General features: G+C 37.6%; 1 protein-coding gene across 2 annotated transcripts in view; it reads right to left on the bottom strand.

The window, feature by feature from the left end:
• Positions 1-18,212, bottom strand: part of LGR4 (leucine rich repeat containing G protein-coupled receptor 4) — a 108,132-nt gene that overhangs the window by 36,154 nt on the left and 53,766 nt on the right. The window contains exon 2 of one of the 2 annotated variants that reach the window (XM_025356398.1): positions 11,129-11,200. The exons of the other annotated variant lie outside the window; for it this stretch is intronic. Coding sequence (XP_025212183.1) covers positions 11,129-11,200 — 72 coding nt within the window. The remainder of the gene's footprint in view (positions 1-11,128; positions 11,201-18,212) is intronic. 2 annotated transcript variants of the gene reach the window in all.

Below are 18,212 nucleotides of genomic sequence, written 5' to 3'. Positions count from 1 at the left end.
CAATAGAGTTGAGGAGACAAGTACACACTGACACACTTGACGCATGAAATAACAAGGCATGCAATACGCTGCTAAGTGGTGAGGAGTAGAGAGAGTGCAAGAGGGGCTTGGAAAAGGAAGATCAGAGAAGGCTTCACATGGCAGAAAGGGCTCAAATGGCTGTATAAACATGGGTAAAATGTGAATATAGAGAGGTACTCTGGCAGACCCTGTTGGTTGCCTACCTAACACCCATTCACGCCTTCCTGGCAGAGCCTATATTTGTTCAAATATCCTCTCGTCCACATGACTCAGCTCCATGAGTAAATACCAACTGACCTTAACCCATCCTGCTGGTCCCATTCCGGTAACTGGTTTAGGGATAGACCTGTGACCCCAGCTCTGGTTAATGAAGTGAGAGGAAGTCTACCAGGGGTATCTGAGAAAGACAGTTCTACTCCTAAATGAGAATACATTAGAAGGATGACCCTTTTCTCCTTCTAGGTGCTTTCCTGTCTAAGTATTCTATGTGGAGTGATAACAGGATGGTACAGCCCCTCCTGGGGAGAGCACACTAGGAAGTAGGAGAGAGCCTGGGTTCTTGATGACGTGGCTGAGAAACTCCATGAATCAGCCCTGGAATAGTTCTACCACCTTGTCATGTAAGATAATACACTTCCTTACTGTTAAGTTACTTTTAATTGAGTTTTGTCACTTGCTGCCAAAAGCACGTTAACTGCCTAAATGATAACTATTCTTCTTTTCTTACCTAGTAATAGAATGCTGATTTTAGTCCAGACAATGATATACCCAGCCCAAAAGTCCTGTTTCCCAGCATCCCCTGCTGTTTGGCCATGTGAGATGTGAACAGATGCATTGTGTGGTATGTTCAAGATGGCTTCTTAAAGGAAGCTGGCTACTGGGAACTATGCCCCTCTTTATTCCCTACTTCATCCTATCTACTGCTGAGAATAGGGTCTTGATGGCTACAGCTCCAGTACACAGTCGTCTAGTGATCTTGACATGTAAGCGAATACACGAAGAACTACAGAGCAGAATATCAGGGCCTACATCTCTGCCAACTTTGTGGCACATCATAGTAGCTCCAGGTCACCAGGCTGCAGATTTCATATTCAGGTAAATAAAATATAGCCTGGTGTGTTTAAAGACACTGTTACTTGGAGTTTTCCATTATAAACAGTTAAATCTAATTGTAATACAAGAATTTAGGAAAAGACCTAAATTTGGCAAGCCACACTGTAATAAAAGCAGCACAATTAAAGACAGTACATCTAATAAACAAAGACTAGATAGGATAAGAATGTTTCACAGCTGGGTGCGATGGCTCATGCCTGTAGTCCCAACACTTTGGGAGGCCAAGGCAGGAGGATTGCTTGATCCCAGGAGTTAGAGACCAGCCAGGGCAACCCCATCTCTACAAAAAATACAAAAATTAGCTGGGCACGGTGGCATGTGCCAGCTACTCGGGAAACTGAGGTGGGAGGATCACCTGAGCCCACGAGGTCAAGGTTGCAGTAAGCTGCATTGCACTCCAGGCTGGACAATAGAGTGAGACCCTGTCCAAAACTGCTGTTCATAACACCACCACAAAGCAAGAGATTTGTTACATAAAATGTGAATCATCCAAATGATAAAGCACTATGCATTTATTAGATGATGGTAAAAACTAGATGCATTAATATGTAAATATTATAATATGGCAGATATAGTATAAATGGCATATATAGTAGGAGTCTATTTTTAAAGGAAATTGTATACATACACTCGGAGAAAAGTTTGGAAGGATGTACAAAATATTAACCATAGTTATCTCTCCATGGTAGGATAATGGCTCCATATCTTTCAAATATGATAAATCTTCAAGATTTAAAAAACTGAGTATCCACTTATTTTTTGTAATTGTTTTTAAAAACAATTTTTTATTAAGCATTTTTTATTAAGTCCAGTTTTTATTAAGCATTTTTATAACTACGATTTTTTAAAAAAGCTGAATGTATCTGTGATACAAATATTCTAGCATATCTAAAATGATCATCTTTGAAGTATGCATATAGTCCAAACTAACAGGTAGTGAACAGGGGAAAATGATGAACAAATTCTAAGTCAAAGGTCCCACTAAAGCACATATTTATTGCGTTGAATAAGCATGGCTTGACTAAGAGTGGTCAATGTATGAAAGAAATGACTTGGCCTATTTTCTTGCTGGAAAATTGAATCCCACTAGTAGAAAATCAAACACATTTTCATTTACTTATAGTCACTACTATATTTAGCCAAAGAATAGTCAGTATTGATTAAAATAAATAAATGAACCAGCAAACCATGGTTTCATTTGCCTCTCTACACTTTTGGAACCCCATGCCAAACACTGTGATACTGAACCGCTTGATTCTCCTGCTTGATTTCCACTAGTCCCCTATGAAGTTCTGATTAATCAAATCCAAACTCTGATTCCATCACATCTTTCATCACCTTCATTCCTGGGCTGCTAAGCACTATGGGACAAAATGAAAGATGTAGTTGGTTTCACTGCAAATTTATATCATCTAAGCCCAACTCGGTCCTTACAATTCTTCAATAATACTTTCTTCATTTCAGACTGACCCAATTAAACAAATGTTTCCCACAGTATGCCTAGTCCCTAGATCCTAGTGTCCTGTGAATAACTACAGTTTCCTTCTGCCCAGCAGGTCTTCCTTTCTCTTTTCTTCTGCTTCCTTTGGGGACTTCTCAACTCCAAGCAGTCCTACCAGGATGAGTCCAAAACCCAGGTGGCACCATACCATCCCAAACAGAGTGCAAGGATAGGCATATGAGGTCAGTCTGGCCAATCAGGATCCCCCTAGGAGTTTTGCAGTGAGGAACACTTTTAGATATTTATTTTGGGTGCCTAGATGCAACAATGTACTGAAAGGTGTATTTCGCACTCTATGGAGACAGGCTGTTTGCAACAGGAAAGAATGAAGCCAAAACACAAAAGTAGAGACAACTGAAGCTAAGAAATGGAAAGCATGAGAAAACTCTTGTAGCTTTAAGCCTCGAGATCCAATAACATCTGAAGCCAGCTCCACTTCTGGACTGTCTAGTTCTATCTACATGCAACAATAAATCCTCTATTATGCCTCAGCTGGGTTTCTGTCTCTTAAACCCAATAGAGTCCAGTCAAATGCAGTACAACTTCTAAGTTTTAGCCACTCTCCAAAAACCGCCTATTAGCAGTCCCCAAATGCCTGTTTCTCGATGAGCTTCTTTACCCAAAAGTCACTTTCACCAACTTACTGAAATGATTCCAAAATACTTAAAGAAGTCAAGGCCCTTTCTCAGTATCTAGTCATGGGCATCTTTCTCCAGCATGTCAGTGTTGATCCCTCATTTCTTTGTGAAAACCCTCTCCTCCCACAGCTCCTGGGGCAGAGTTCTGCCCCAGTTCTCCTGCTCCTCTGGCACTCGGTCTTCTTCCCACACCCTGATTCAAGTGTTTCCCAAGGAGTTGTCTTTGGCCTTCTTCCCTTTTCTTCTACCCTCTTTCCCTTGGCAAGCTCTTTCAGTCTAATGTTTCCAGTAATGACCTCAAAATAAAAGACTCCTAAATCTATACCCATGATATACTATTCTATAATCTATGCCCTTCAATCTCTATCGTGGACTCTACTCCTGAATTTCCAGATGCCTCCACCCATATCCCACCTGAACTCCACATGTATGTTAAAAACAGCATTTAATTATCTTCTCTTCTAAAAAATTTTCTCTTTCTGCATTGTTGCTAATTTTGTCAAAGCACCAGCAGACTCCTGGTAATCCTTTTTTTTTTTTTTTTTTGAGATGGAGTTTCGCTCTTTTTGCCTAGGCTGGAGTGCAATGGCGTGATCTCGGCTCGCCGCAACCTCCGCCTCCTGGATTCAAGCAATTCTCCTGCCTCAGCCTCCCGAGTAGCTGGGATTACAGGCATGCGCCACCACCCCGGCTAATTTTGTATTTTTAGTAGAGACAGGGTTTCTCCATCATGGTCAGGCTGGTCTTGAACTCTCGACCTCAGGTGATCCACCTGCCTCAGCCTCCCAAAGTGGTAGGATTACAGGCATGAGCCACCATGCCCAGTGACTCCTGGTAATCTTAAAATTCAGTGTTAATGATGTTACCCCTATCATCCCAGCCAAGACATTCTCCTGATTCTGTTTCCATAACATCTTTTGAATAGGTGCCCTCCTCCTTCTCCCTGCCTCCCATCTGCCCTAATTCGGATTCTCATAATTCTCACCTAGACGATTGCCATTGGCATTTTCATTTCTCCCTGAACTCTCTCAATTTCAAACTCTCTGCTATGAGACTACATTTATCGAAGGTCATATTGAACAAATAATTCCCTAGCTCAAAAGAACTTCGAGTCACTCAAGAGTTTAAACTGTCAGTCTGCCAAAATGTCCTTAGTCTAGCCCCAAACTCTATGTATCTTCTCAATAACTTCCTTTCAATAATTCAAAATTGCAACCAAACCAACCATTTTTACCACCTATCCCAGTCTCTGTCCCCATCTTTGCTCACACTCCTCTGCAGATCCTTGCACATGTTCTCTTGAATAACTCCTCCTATCCCTCAAGGCTCTCCAGAAATGCCATTGTTCCTTCTTGCTAGAAGTAATTTCCCTTCTGATCTGAACTCCCATAACAAGTATACCATCCCTCTCCCTTGTAGGCAAGAATCCCATTTGGTGCACTGAACGTAGTGGTTCAGCCAACAAAAGTTTGTTGAATGTATTACACATTGTCTAGCAAGGCCTTCCTCATTCCCCTTTCCACATCTATAGGGGCATAGTCAGATCTGGGATTGACACCTAGCTTATAATGAGCTATGTAAACTTGGGTCAGTCACTTAACCTCTCTGATGAAAAGCTCAGGCTATCCATCAGCAAAATGGGAATAAAGATAGCTCACAGAGTTTTATGAGTTAAAACAAAACAATGTTCTCCAGAAGGGCCTATGTGGCGTATTAGTACAAGCTACCTCATGATTTCTCTGTTTTCACCCTTAATCTCTACTCTGAGAGCTCCCCAAATGACACACTATAGGGAATGGCTTGAGTAAGATAAGTAACACTCCTATATGACTTCTGTATGTGCTTCCCAACAATAAGGGCGGTGATCTTTGCTAATATTTTTAACTGTGAAATATCACCAGAGCAACTAAGGAATTATTTTGCTTTTTCTGGGACATTACTGCAGTCAATAGAGCTTATCTGAGAAGGCAACATCAGGGGAGTAAATGTTAAGTGAGTCAAACTTTAGTTTGGAAGCAAAGGGAATTCCTTGTATTAGAAGAGAACAATAGCTACTTTGTACAGCTCTGAACAACCCAGAAAGACTATTTTGAGACTAGGCATCTCAGAGATACAAAAATTGGTAAGATATAGAAGAGATGGCATTGAACTCTGTAAGGTCTAATTCTGGCTCAGTTACATATTAACTGTGTTACTGCGGACAAGCCACTTATCTACTATTGGGTCTTGATATTCCCATCTGTAAAATGGTATGGCTAGATAAGGAAATTTTATTCTGGGAAGAACTCCTTGTTCACAAATTTGTTCAGTAAACTTACTACAGGAAATACTGGGCAGCTGATCACCTTTGACAGTTAGATGTTGATCTACTTAGAGTTGCAGGTAATAGTGAGTGGATGGTCCCTTTAGCTTCCCTCCAATTTTGTGCCTTTTGAGGCAACATTATAGCTTAGAAATTAAGAGCAATGACTTGAATCAGATTAACATAGATTCAATTCCTGGCTGTGCTTTTATTCTATGAGCACAGTTAGGTTTTCCACCTCTCTAAAGCCTCCATGTCATCATCTGTAAATAAGTAATAATAAACTCCTCATAGGGGGTCTCAAGAGTATTAAATGCAGTAGAATATATTTTTAGCACATAATTTTTAGCATTAACTTTGGTAAAGACTATGAAAAAATAGTTTTAGAAATTTAAAATGAATTATTGAAACACAGGAACCAGATATAATTTATTATTCTGGATAATATCCTGGACCAGATTTTTTTTTTTTCTTTTTCTCTAAAGGATATCAGTGGGACAGCTGTTGAAATTTGAATAAGAATTGTAGATCAGATGATAATATATATCAAAGCTAGTTTTCTGAGTTTGACAATTGTCTTGCGGTTATTCAAGAGAATATCCTTGCGTTTCTGGACTACACAATGCAATATTTAAAGATTTATCTACAATTTACTCTCAAATGGTTCCGAAAAATATGTACATATATTTTGTATGTGTGTGGAGAGAAACAGAGAGAGAAAGTTAACATTTCGGAAATCGGAGTGAAGGGTATATGAAAAATTATGCTTGTAATATTTTCTAAGTCTGAAAATACCTTAGTACAGAATATTATATTGATGTGTGTGCGGAATGTTTTTAAATATGTTTTGTATATGCTATTATCATGAGTTGAATTACATATATGAATTGATAGCTGTATTTGACATATGTTATGTGTGTGTATAAATATGTAATTCAATTATTTTAAACTATTTAATTTGACCCACCCCTGTTTTTATTTGATTTTAAAACTTTCTGTCTAAATTATTTACCAGTCCCCTTCTGTAAAGCAGTAATTCCATTTAGAAATAACTGTCCTATAGGTGAAATAAAATGACAGGTAATCTTCAATTAGTATTGAGAGACCTAAGTTTCACTTTAGGTCTTGTGAAGAGACGTAAGTTTCACTTTAGCATCGTGAAGTCTTCCAAAGTCAAATCATGTTTTGAAACGACTGGAATTATCCTAGTCATATAGTGTGCATTAAACAGTAACTGTCCAAGTGCCAAAGCTGGCAATGGCTTCTACTGCTTTGCCACATCAAAGTAACAGCCACAGCAATTTTTTCAGTGACAGACTATGGAAAATTAGCTGGATATTCCTTCTACTGTTTCTAACTCAATCATTTTCACAGCTCCAAATTTCAGCCATCCCCCAAATGACTACTGATACCCAACAAGCCTAAAGGAGAGCCAAAGCCACGTCTGACAACATCAGGTCAGGCAGCAGAGCCTGTCAACGCTAAGTGAATGTTTTCTTTAATCTGGCTTTCCTTTTACAATGCAAACAGAAACTGCAACTTCTATCCCCAAGCAAAACCATCTCTCTTCCAAATAACTTTAAGGAAGACTGCAATGTTTAAGATGATTAGTGAAATTTCTCACGGCGACATAGCACTTTATGGTCACAAATCACTTTTACATCAATTATCCCATATTCCCTTTACAGTACTTCTTTGAGAAGTTCCATTGTAAAGAATAGGAAAGTAAAGTGCAAAGATTTCAGAACCTTGCATGTATGGAATTTGGGGCCACAATCTATGTTTCTATATTCCCAAAAGGTGTTGGGGGAGAGCAGGAATCACTAGGTAACACTATTTATGAACTACAAAACTTTCAGAAAGTAGGTTAAATATACAGAAGGAGCAGGATTGGAAAAAGAGTGAGAAAAAAAGTAGGTTAAATGTGAAAACAAAACAACTGGCAACAATAGTATCTAAAGTACATTTCACTGAAAAAGTTGGATGGAATATTTTCCTGAGAACAAATATATTATCACTCACAGTGTTCCAGAAAGAACTGGGCTCTAGGGACCTGACTTCAAGTCCCAGCAAAACAACATACCAGGCTCATGAACTCCAATAGGCCATTAACCTTGTCAGCTCAATGTCTACCTTTGTGAAACTGACTTTCCTTTCAGAGTTATGGGAATGGACTTCTGTTCATTGTAAAGCTCTAGACACAATACTATTTACGATCCTATCTTTATAAAATGGAATTCTTTGGGCCCCAAATAGATCAGCTGTCTGTGTTCTCAGTCTCAGCAAACGGCACCCAGTTATTCGGGGCAAAAACCCTAGTCTCATTCCTATTACTCACCCAAATATCAAATTAAACTCCTTTAGGACAAGTCTAAATTTCTTATCTTAAAATGGCCCTTCATTATCTGGCCTCATCTCCTGACATTTTTCCGTATGTACCCTTTAGTCTTGCCATAACAAGACACAACTTTATGTGTCCTAAAACTTCTGAAATTTTCCATCTCCATGCCTTCCACATGCTATGAAGTTCTTCCTAGAACACCCTTACTACTACCCTCATTTGGTTAATTCCTACATGTCCTTCAACACTCAGCAGAAGCTATTGTGGACGACTTTCCCAAATGCTACAGTCTTAAGAAAATACACTGTTTTAGGCCTCTGTCCCTGCACACGCGTCTTCACCATGATGCAACAAGTGTTAGTTTCATTTCTCCCTCTAGATCAATGTTGTCCAATAGAACTTTCTGCAATGATGGAAATGATCTACATCTGTACTGTCTAATATAGTAGCAACTAACCACAGGCAACTATACGAGTACTTGAAATGTGGCTAGTTCAACTAGGGAACTGAATTTTTCATTTTATTTAATTTTATTTATTTTAAATCTAAACATAATAGCTACCTGTGGCTAGTGGCTACGATGCTGGACAGCACAACTCTAGAGGGTCAGTCAACTCTGAAGATGGGTCATGCTTGTATCTGTATTCCCAGCACCTGCCACCTTACATAGTGTAGGATTCAGAGTTTATTGAAAGAATAAAGAAATGTGTAAGTATTCATACATACTTTTGTATTCTTGGGAAGTGATTTCTCCCAATACCCCAAGCATTCTATCACATTCAAACATTCACCACATCAAATTTTGCCAAACCCAGTCACATCTTGTAAAGCACACCTCATTAACTAACATGGAAAAAACCCTCAGCAAATAATTTTTACTCAGGGCATTTGGCTTCATGATCACTCTTAAATGACTTCCAGATGACTCCAAGACAAAGTTATGCTGTTTATGAAATATTACAATAGTCATGGCAGCATCATTTTGGAATGTCAAAATCAACTACATTGTTTAATAAGGAAAAAGCATAGGCTTTTTATATTTATTTTAGTATTTATATTAATGTGAAAAATAAATTCCCTTGAATGCCTACAGTACTGTAAAAGTTATTAAAGACTATTTTGAAGTATTCTTTAAAAATAACATTCTGCTCTCCTAACTGAATTCATTTTTGAAATACCATACAACATTTAGAGAGAGTATACGGACTTGATTTGATGGGTTTCATTACTATGATAGGAGAATATGGAGAGAATATGACCTTGCTACAAAGAATGAGCAGCCAAATTCAATTTGATTCCAATTAAAAGTCCTGGTTGGCAGAATTCATGAGGTTGGCATATGGTTGGTCATTTGAGATTTTAAGAAATCCAAGACGTGAACTTCGCTAAGCAGATTAACCAGGTTTGACTCCACATCCAGGTCTTCACTTCCAAATTCCTTAAAGATAACCGGCAATCAAAGGCATCAACAAAGATGGTCTGCACACAATGGCCCCATCCAGAATGAGGGGAGCTTCTCCATTGCTGGCCTGGTACATTACCTATCCCATAGTGATTAAATTATACAATGGCTGAACAACCATTTGTTAATGTCCTTCCATTGCATAATTACTTCTGTAAAGAGAGACTAATCCTATAGTGTCAAATTGTATGTGAAATAAAAAGGAAGAGGTAAAGCATCTTAAGGCTGGATAAGGGGGATGGAGGTAGAAACTTCAAATGGATGGTTTGCTTCTTTTAAACTCAATTGAAAAATATTAATTAAAAATAAATTTATTACAAAATAATTAATGTTCACTATAGGAAAAAAAAAAACATAGGAGGCAAAAATAAAACATATACTTTTACCCAAAGATAACATTTGGTATATACTCTTCTGCTTTTTTTTCTTATGCACTTTGAAAATAGTAAAATAAACATTAGCCAGCATTTATATAACATTCATTCTGTTTCATGTACTGTCCTAAGCATTTAACATAAATGAATTCACTCTGTCTTCACTAGAACACTATGAGGGAGGGACCATTATTAGCTGCACCTTTCAGACAAAGAAACTGAGCAGAAAGAATAATTTGACCTAGCTCATAAACTTGTAAGTGGCGAATAATCTCTGTTCAACTTTTGCTGTGGGAGCATTATGTTCGACTAACTAGTGTGGGAGGAAACATTTCTCTGTATTAAATCTTTAACTACTATTTCAATATTCTATGAGAGTACACAACCTGGGTATCTTATTTGACTCCTGTTCCCCATTCTCTAGGGGAGGGGCCAAGCTAAAAGATGGAGGACATTCGCTGACTTGGATCTAATACTCAACAGCTGGGCTGTATGACACAATCTGTAATATGAATTTAGATTCCTTCAGGGCTATATCTCTTTGATGTTCTTAGTATCAAACTGTCACCCTCCTACCTCTATATATTATATAATCCATTAGCTTGGCCTTTAGAAGCCTATATTAACTTAATTCAAGTCGATTTTATTTTTTCACTGGGATTCTTAAAATATAATATACAGTTCCCAATTCTTTTAAAACCCAAAGTGCCTATTTTGATTATGGATTTCAAAAAAGTGTGGAGAGCACAACAAAAAGGAGGTTGAAACAAGGAGAAAATATTTCTACAGTGCAAACTGTTAAATTGGAAATGTAAGATGCAACTGACAAGTTCAGAAACGTTCTCAAAGTTAAAGGTGCTCATAGAGACCTGGACAGTGTTTCATGCCTTCACCCCATTTCCAAAGGTCATCTGCAATTGTCCAAGGGGTCCTACCCTCAGTTTTCTGCTGGCTTGCTGTTGAGATTGTTGCTCAATGACCCTGAAACACCTTGTGTTATTTTTTGTGGTTCTGTTACCCATATAGCAACTCCTTGGCAACAATGGTAATTATACAGCAGCCTTGTTATCTCAGAATAACACTGTAATTAACTGGTGTCACTGCAGCATTTGCAGTTATAATAATTGCAGCAAAAAAGTCCTGTGGAAGTAGCATTTTCTAAGTTACGGCTTTCAAAAATAGCTTCGGCAACTACGCTACTTAGAAAACCAAGTTTATTTCCTCCAAGAAACATGATTTCCTCCTCACAAAGCCCACTGAAACTAAGCTATCAGAATGTCTCCTAACAGAAAACATCAGACTTTCTCTGTAGCAAAAGCTTCCAAAATGAATTGGGGAAAAAGTCATACACACACATTTCTCAAAGTAATACTTACAGCTCTTCTAGAAAAGGAAAGTTCTTAAATGCATCTTCTGGCAACTGAGTAATGTTGTTCATACTGATATCCCTGGAAAACATAAAGTTAAGAATATTGTTAATTAAGTGGCATGAAGCTTAAAGCATTTAATCCAACAGAAAACTAACTAGGTGCTACAATTTTGTGAAAGGGCATAGAAGACACATAGAAACAGTCACAATTTGGCTTCAGAATGCAAAATTCAGAAAACACAGAAAAGCTAAATGTTTTGTTATAAATTATGTCACATAATTTAGAAATATACTCAGATCCTGTATTTTCCCCTCTTAAGCATCATTGGAAAAAAAGTCTCAAACTACCTACAATAAGTGGGCCAGGGTGACTTCCCGTGCTCTGGTATTCATGGCAGTACACATACCTATCAAAATAAACCAATGACTACTCTAGGAACGATACATAGAATTTGCAGGTGAGGGTGGCTTCTGGAGTCACTCAAGGACAATAAAAGCATATCCTAGCTCTACCCTAGTCATATTTTCTTCAAAACCTATAAAAGTCCTCCAGGTAACAGTTGTCAGTGGATTTCATGTTCTGCCTATGAACAGATGCAGGCTAAGGGCAAGTGCATACATGATAGGTATGCGGTCCATTTCCAGTTTTCCCTTAAGAGCGTCCACAGAAAGAAAACTCACCCAACAATATAACTCAACAATTCACTAGTTCAAACAGCTAAAAAATACTTTATTAACCATTTCCCTCTTCCCTGGCAGCTGCCTTTTGAACTGGCTTTCTCTGCCACACTCCACTTGAGGTCAGCACCGTGAAAGACAGGTTAAAACAGCCCCATAAGGGAAAGTCCCAGCATGCGCTGGGGCAGTGGAGCTGCCTCCTTCAGTTCCATGGTGTTTAATTCTGTGGCTGAGCCCTTGGGTCTCCCCTCTTGAGAACCTGGCATGAAAGTTCACATGTGAGACATGCCCATTAGTACAGTACATATATTGGTATGAGGAAGGAGAAGAGAAATGAAGCATATCAAAGTCAGCTAACAATACTAATACTGTGTTATTACATCCATTCCATCAGGTAAAATTTTCTTTTAAAGGAGGCGACACCTTCAGTATCATGCTAGGTACAACCTTTCTCCCCATCTTTCCTCTCACTAAAATTTAGAAATGGAATCCACATCCTTTCTTACTAGACTTTCCCAATGCAGGTTTGGAAAAGTTTTTGGCTTGGGAATAACAGTAACAGTAGCAGCAACAAAAACAGCAGGAGCAGCAGCTAAGATGCAGTGCATGCTTGTAACATGGTAAGACTAGACAGAAAATCTTACTTTACAAATGGGGAAACTGAGGCTTACTGAGGTTAAAAAAGCTTCCCCAAGACCATTCAACAAGCGGTATAACAGAAAACACCAGAGCCTATGATGTTAAGTGCAAATCATGAGTCTTCTTAAGTATTATTTGAATCCTGTTATTAATACTTCTCTCCAGTGGTAGTCAAAATGTAAAACAAATACTTGAGTCCCATCAAGCTTAAAAACTGGGAAGAATAATGCCCCTAACACCTTCACATAATTATCCATGAATCTCTGGAAGAGCACTTTTGCTTGACAACTGGGGTTTTAAAAAAAAAAAAAAAAAAAAAAAAAGGAGGACCAGGAATAGCTTTAGCAATTAAGGAACCAACATTAACCAATACTAATATACATTTCTTAGCACAAGAAATTTCCCTTTAGATGAATCTTATGACCACAGAGACATAAGTGCACTCTAAAATTTTGTATCACTGAAAACAACTCAAGTCCTACTAAAGAAACTTATAAGAAAAGTCAAATTACTATGCTTCTCTAGGAATTACTATTTTAAAACCCAGGCCTCAATACTACTTTAGTCAGTGATCATTAGCCCTGGGGGAAGGGGAGAGGAAATGCTTTGTGTTTCATAAACACTCTAGCAAGATACTGGAGAAATGGCATCAAAACAGGGGCAGAAAAGGCAGGCGCAACTCCCACCCTGCCACATAGCCATTGTGTGATACTGGGCCTCCAGCTGCTCATCAGTAAGTTGAAGCTGATTGGTTGGGTGGCTTCCTGGCCTGACATGATATACTGTCGCCTTTATACTGACATTATATGCTGATTCACCCTTTTCTGTAGTTTCTTCATGGAGGAGTCCACCTTTTCAGATAAAAACAGATGAGATTCATTTTACAGAATGCTTCTGAAAAATTTATCACGACGCAAAGTTTAAAGACTATCCCTCTGTCATTGTTAAATTACTAAGTCACTCTCATGGGAGATACATTTGGCCTTAACCAGTAAAATCCTTCTCAAGAATACAACAAAACATTTAATCATATTGAAAGCAAAATAATGGTCCGATATGAGTAAACAATCATTCTGTAAAATATCACACAGTTGTGGTGCTTTTTAGTCATTCCAATAAAAAGAGAAAGGACAACAATAACTGCTTTACAAAATGAGGCATTCTGTACAGTTTCCTCTAAGCTTGGCACACCTGAATTCAGGTGAGATATCACTGTAACAGAAAAACTGATTAATTTCCTCATCAGAAAAAGGTCTGGGAGAGAACCAATTAATTACCTCACCAGAAAAAGACACATAATTAGAGACAATTTACACCACACTATTCCAGTTTTTTAAAACATGCACACACACACACACACACACAGAGCTCTCATTTTTTTCCTTATAGTAACAAGACATAACAGGTAGTTTTGCTGTGAGCTGTTAATGCAATTAGTGAGACTCCATATTTACAAACTAATATATGTAAAACACACAGTGAGTTTTTCTTTCAAAGCTTCAGATTCAGGAGCAATACTTATTTCTAAATTTTTCTTAATTTCACACACCCGGAGAGGTTCCCTCTTTACAGATGTTTTCTCTCATACTTTCTGGGATTCAGTTACAACATTTATGAAGTAAAAAGTTGGGGGTGGGGGCAGTGGTGAGCTACAAGATGCTATCTCTGGAGAAGCTCTGGAAACCTGTGGTGACAGAGTATAGGTGCGTGGGTATCCATTTAAAATAATGAGGGCTGATGGTGATAAACAACCTATGGATAGTCTTAAGAGTAAATTCTAGACCTGACATTACCAACACCATAAAGAGACTTTATAAATAAGAGGTTAGAAATGATGACCTATGACAATAATTACAAATGTATGAGGCTCAAAAGCCATACAAATTACTATGATACATAAATAAAAGGAAATAAAAGGACGTTGTTTAAAGAATTTTCAGCCAGAAGATGCTCCCACAGATTAGTACCTTCAAATTCACATGAGTAGCACAATCTTACCAGTGGCATCAGTAATAAATCCCAGGAATTCACCTTCTGGGATAGAGAACTAAATATAAATATATATCATATGAGGTCAAAGCACCACCAACTCACAAATATCTCAGAAGGGCAATTTCCAGAAAGCTGATGGCCTTACTTGGAGCCAGCATTGAATACAGGCTTTGGCGCCAGACAGACCAAGGTTTACATATGAATTCACTACCACTAGCTGTGTGATCTTTGCAAATTGTTCATCTTTTCTGTGCCCTGGTTTCTTCGTTTGTAAAATGGAGGCAGTAATAACTGAACCTTATAGACTGCTGTGAAGATCAGAAAATGTCAGGTCATGTGTAATAAGTTCAACAAGAAAAAGCTGTTATCTCATCATCATCCCCTGTTTTTGCTGCTCCTGGAAGCCATCTGAATACAATGGACCAAGACCAGACTAAAAGGAGACACCACATTGCCTTTGTTGGCCTTCTCAGAAAGAAATCACTTTTACAGAAGACACTAAATGTTGCAGAAGACCTAAAACTTGGAGCGGTTGCTCCTAAACACAAAACTAAACTCCAGAACCCCAGGAGACAAAGATTTTAAGCTGGGAGAACCCTTCGAGATCAAATACTTCATTTAAACAAAAGATTAGAAATACAAAAGCACACCACCTTCCCAGAAAAATAAACATGAACTCCCAAATACCAGCAGTCATTGATTTCAAAATTAAAATTTAAAGGGTGCAATTGTTTAATTGAAACTGCCAAATCTCTCCAGTGGTTAAACTCTCATCTTTTTTCCCCCATAAAATTCACTAATGCTAAAGTATCTACAGAGTAAAGAATATCATGTTTCAACAAGGTACCTTTTAAGATCCCTGTAAAATGATCCCTAAGCGAGCCCGACCAGTTTGCTGATGGGTAAGCATGTACCACTGTGGACTCTAACACTGCATCCTTACTGGGTCTGGGCCTTCTGCCACAGAATTATTTAATTTTAAATATACTGTGATTGACCCAATGTTATCTAAATTTGAACAAGCCCTCCTATTTGTATTAGATAAAACTGTACTGCTACTACTATATTGTTGATTTTATCTCAAATATTACCTGGCAGTTTAAAAAGTCACTGAATTATATACAGGTTCAAGAGAACACAGGGTTCTCTAAAGTGTTCTCTAGGAAAAGAAAAAAAAAATGATGGTGATGTCCATAAACTCAAAAAACACATGTTGATAATGACCAAGAAGGTCACCTTCAAATCTTAAAAATAAATTAAAAAAAAAACAACTCTCCCAATGACTTTTCCAGGGTCTATAGTATGACCAAAAACTAAAAACTAAAAATGAACTTTGCAAAATGTCTCCGGTGGAACAAATTTGAAGGGAAGGTCTCTCTCAACCACAAGTAGTAAAGACACACATAACACCAAAGTTCTAATCAAAGTTCATTAAGGATTTGATTTCTGACACTATTCCATATCTTTGGGCAAGTAATCTCATTTTCTCCCCACCTTTTTATAATAACCAAAGTAACCACTGTTAATTGTTTTTAAAAAATTGAAATACAGAGAAAACCATCCACAATATCAACACCCGCTGGTACCACTGCCATATTTCATGAATTTCATTACGTATTTTTTCTATGTATGGTACATATTTTTACAAATCTGAAATCGTATAGTTCTGAACATGTTCATCTCTTGACACCAAAAAGATTCTTCATTTGCAAAATGAAAAAAGTCTTCCTCGAAAATACCTTCAAATGAAAGTGTAAACACTGAAGCCTAATATATATCAATCTATTTTTAGCAGCCCATACATCATGGGATTGGAACATCTTTGCTACTGAAAGCCACCATGTCAAAAGGAATAGAGGTTAATTAAGGGCTTTCCTTTACAAGAGGAAAAGGAGATATCCTGTCATCCATTTAACAAATATTTACAAAATATCCATTATGCACATACGTGCAAGGTACTGTGCGAGGATAGTAAGGCTTTTATGCAAAAAGATGTTATCAATAGGGGTTTTTTTTTGTATTAAACTCCATCAGTCCACTCTATTCTTAACTTGCTATTACTGTTGAAGATATTGTTGCAACATTCAATTAAATTTAACTGTTTTAAAATTGCATTATTTCATTTTGAAAACAAGAACAGCTACATGAAGATATGGCTATTTAAACTGCAGAAATGCGGCCAAAACAGTGTATGTGCCATGTTAGATTTTGCTCCAAAGATATTTTTTGTTGACCCTACATGTTTTAGCATGACTAGAATCCAACCAAGTGTCACAATAGACACCCTTCTAATGTCTGTGCACCATTTCTACTACAAACAGTTTTGAGCAGTAGGATAAACTGGCTCCATGCTGTCTGACATCTTCTCTGTTTTTTTCAGGTACCAAGGCTCAGTACTTCCCAGCAAGAGGAATCCAAAACATGCTTCTCTACAGCCTTGGAATTCTTAAGGGGACAGATGCCACAACACCCATATTGACACTTAAAAATAAACATTAATTACGGCAGAGACAAGTTATCAACTTGTAAAGTCATCTATTTAAGGTACTTCAACATCCTAAGTATAATCTTTCTTAACAACTTGGAAAGGCTAGAGAAAATGTCACCTTCAAATCTTAGAAATGAATTTAAAAAACTTGTTTCTATCAGAAAAACATTTAATTCATTTTATGATCATCTACTTTAGTGGATTGAAATATTTTTCTTCTTTTTCTTTTTCTTTTTTTTTTTTGAGACTGGAGTCTCACTTTGTTGCCCAGGCTAGAATGCAGTGGCACAATCATGGCTCACTGCAGCCTCAACTGCCCAGGCTCAAGCAATTCTCCCACCTCAGCTTCCCAAGTAGCCGGGACTACAGGCAAGCACCACCTTACTCGGCTAATTATTTTTTTATTATTTATAGAGACCAGGTCTCACTATGTTGCCCAGGCTGGTAAAACCTCTATTTTAGTACCTTTTAGGATATTCCCTTCAAAGACTTTCAAAGCTGTGCTGCCATTGTTAAGAAAATGAAACAACACAAAGATTGGGAAGAAATATTTACAAAAATATAAATAATTTCTATTACAATGTATAAAGAACTCTTACAATCAATAATAAGAAAAGTCTGATTTTAAAATGGGCAAAAGATTTGAACAGATACTTCATCAAATAAGATACACAAATGGCAAATAAGCACAGGAAAAGATGTGCATAGTAGTTAATAAGGAAATGCAAATCAGACCACAATGAGACATCTTACAACTATTAGAATGGCTAAAATTTTTTTAAATAGCAGCTGACAATATCAAGTACTGATAAAGATGTAGAACAACTGGAACTCTCATCTGCTGTTGGCAATAAGCAAGATGGTACGACCGCTTTGGAAAACAGTTCGGTAATTTCTCATAAAATTAAACATATACTTATGACTATATGACCCAGGAATCCTAGACATAAATTATATATATTTGCCCCAAACTGGAAACAACCTGAATCAGTGAATGGATAAAGAAATTCTGGTATATCTATACAATGGAATATTATCCAGCACAAAAAGGAGCAGACTACTGATATAAGCAACAACATGGATGATTTCAAACACCTTATACTAAGACAAAGAGGCTAGATGCAACAGGTTACATATTGCATGATTCTATTTATACAGCATTCTGGAAAACGTGAACTTACAGACACAGAAAATTGATCAGAGGTGGTAACAGCTGGGGGGTGGAGAAAAGACTGGCTACAAAGAGGCATTAAAAACATTTATGTGGTGATAGAAATGATCTATATCTTGATTT

This window comes from Theropithecus gelada, chromosome 14, assembly GCF_003255815.1.
Source record: "Theropithecus gelada isolate Dixy chromosome 14, Tgel_1.0, whole genome shotgun sequence".
NCBI classification, from domain to species: Eukaryota; Metazoa; Chordata; class Mammalia; order Primates; family Cercopithecidae; genus Theropithecus; species Theropithecus gelada.
The sequence above is the reverse complement of the archived record's forward strand: the minus strand, read 5'-3'. Positions and strand labels throughout refer to the sequence as shown.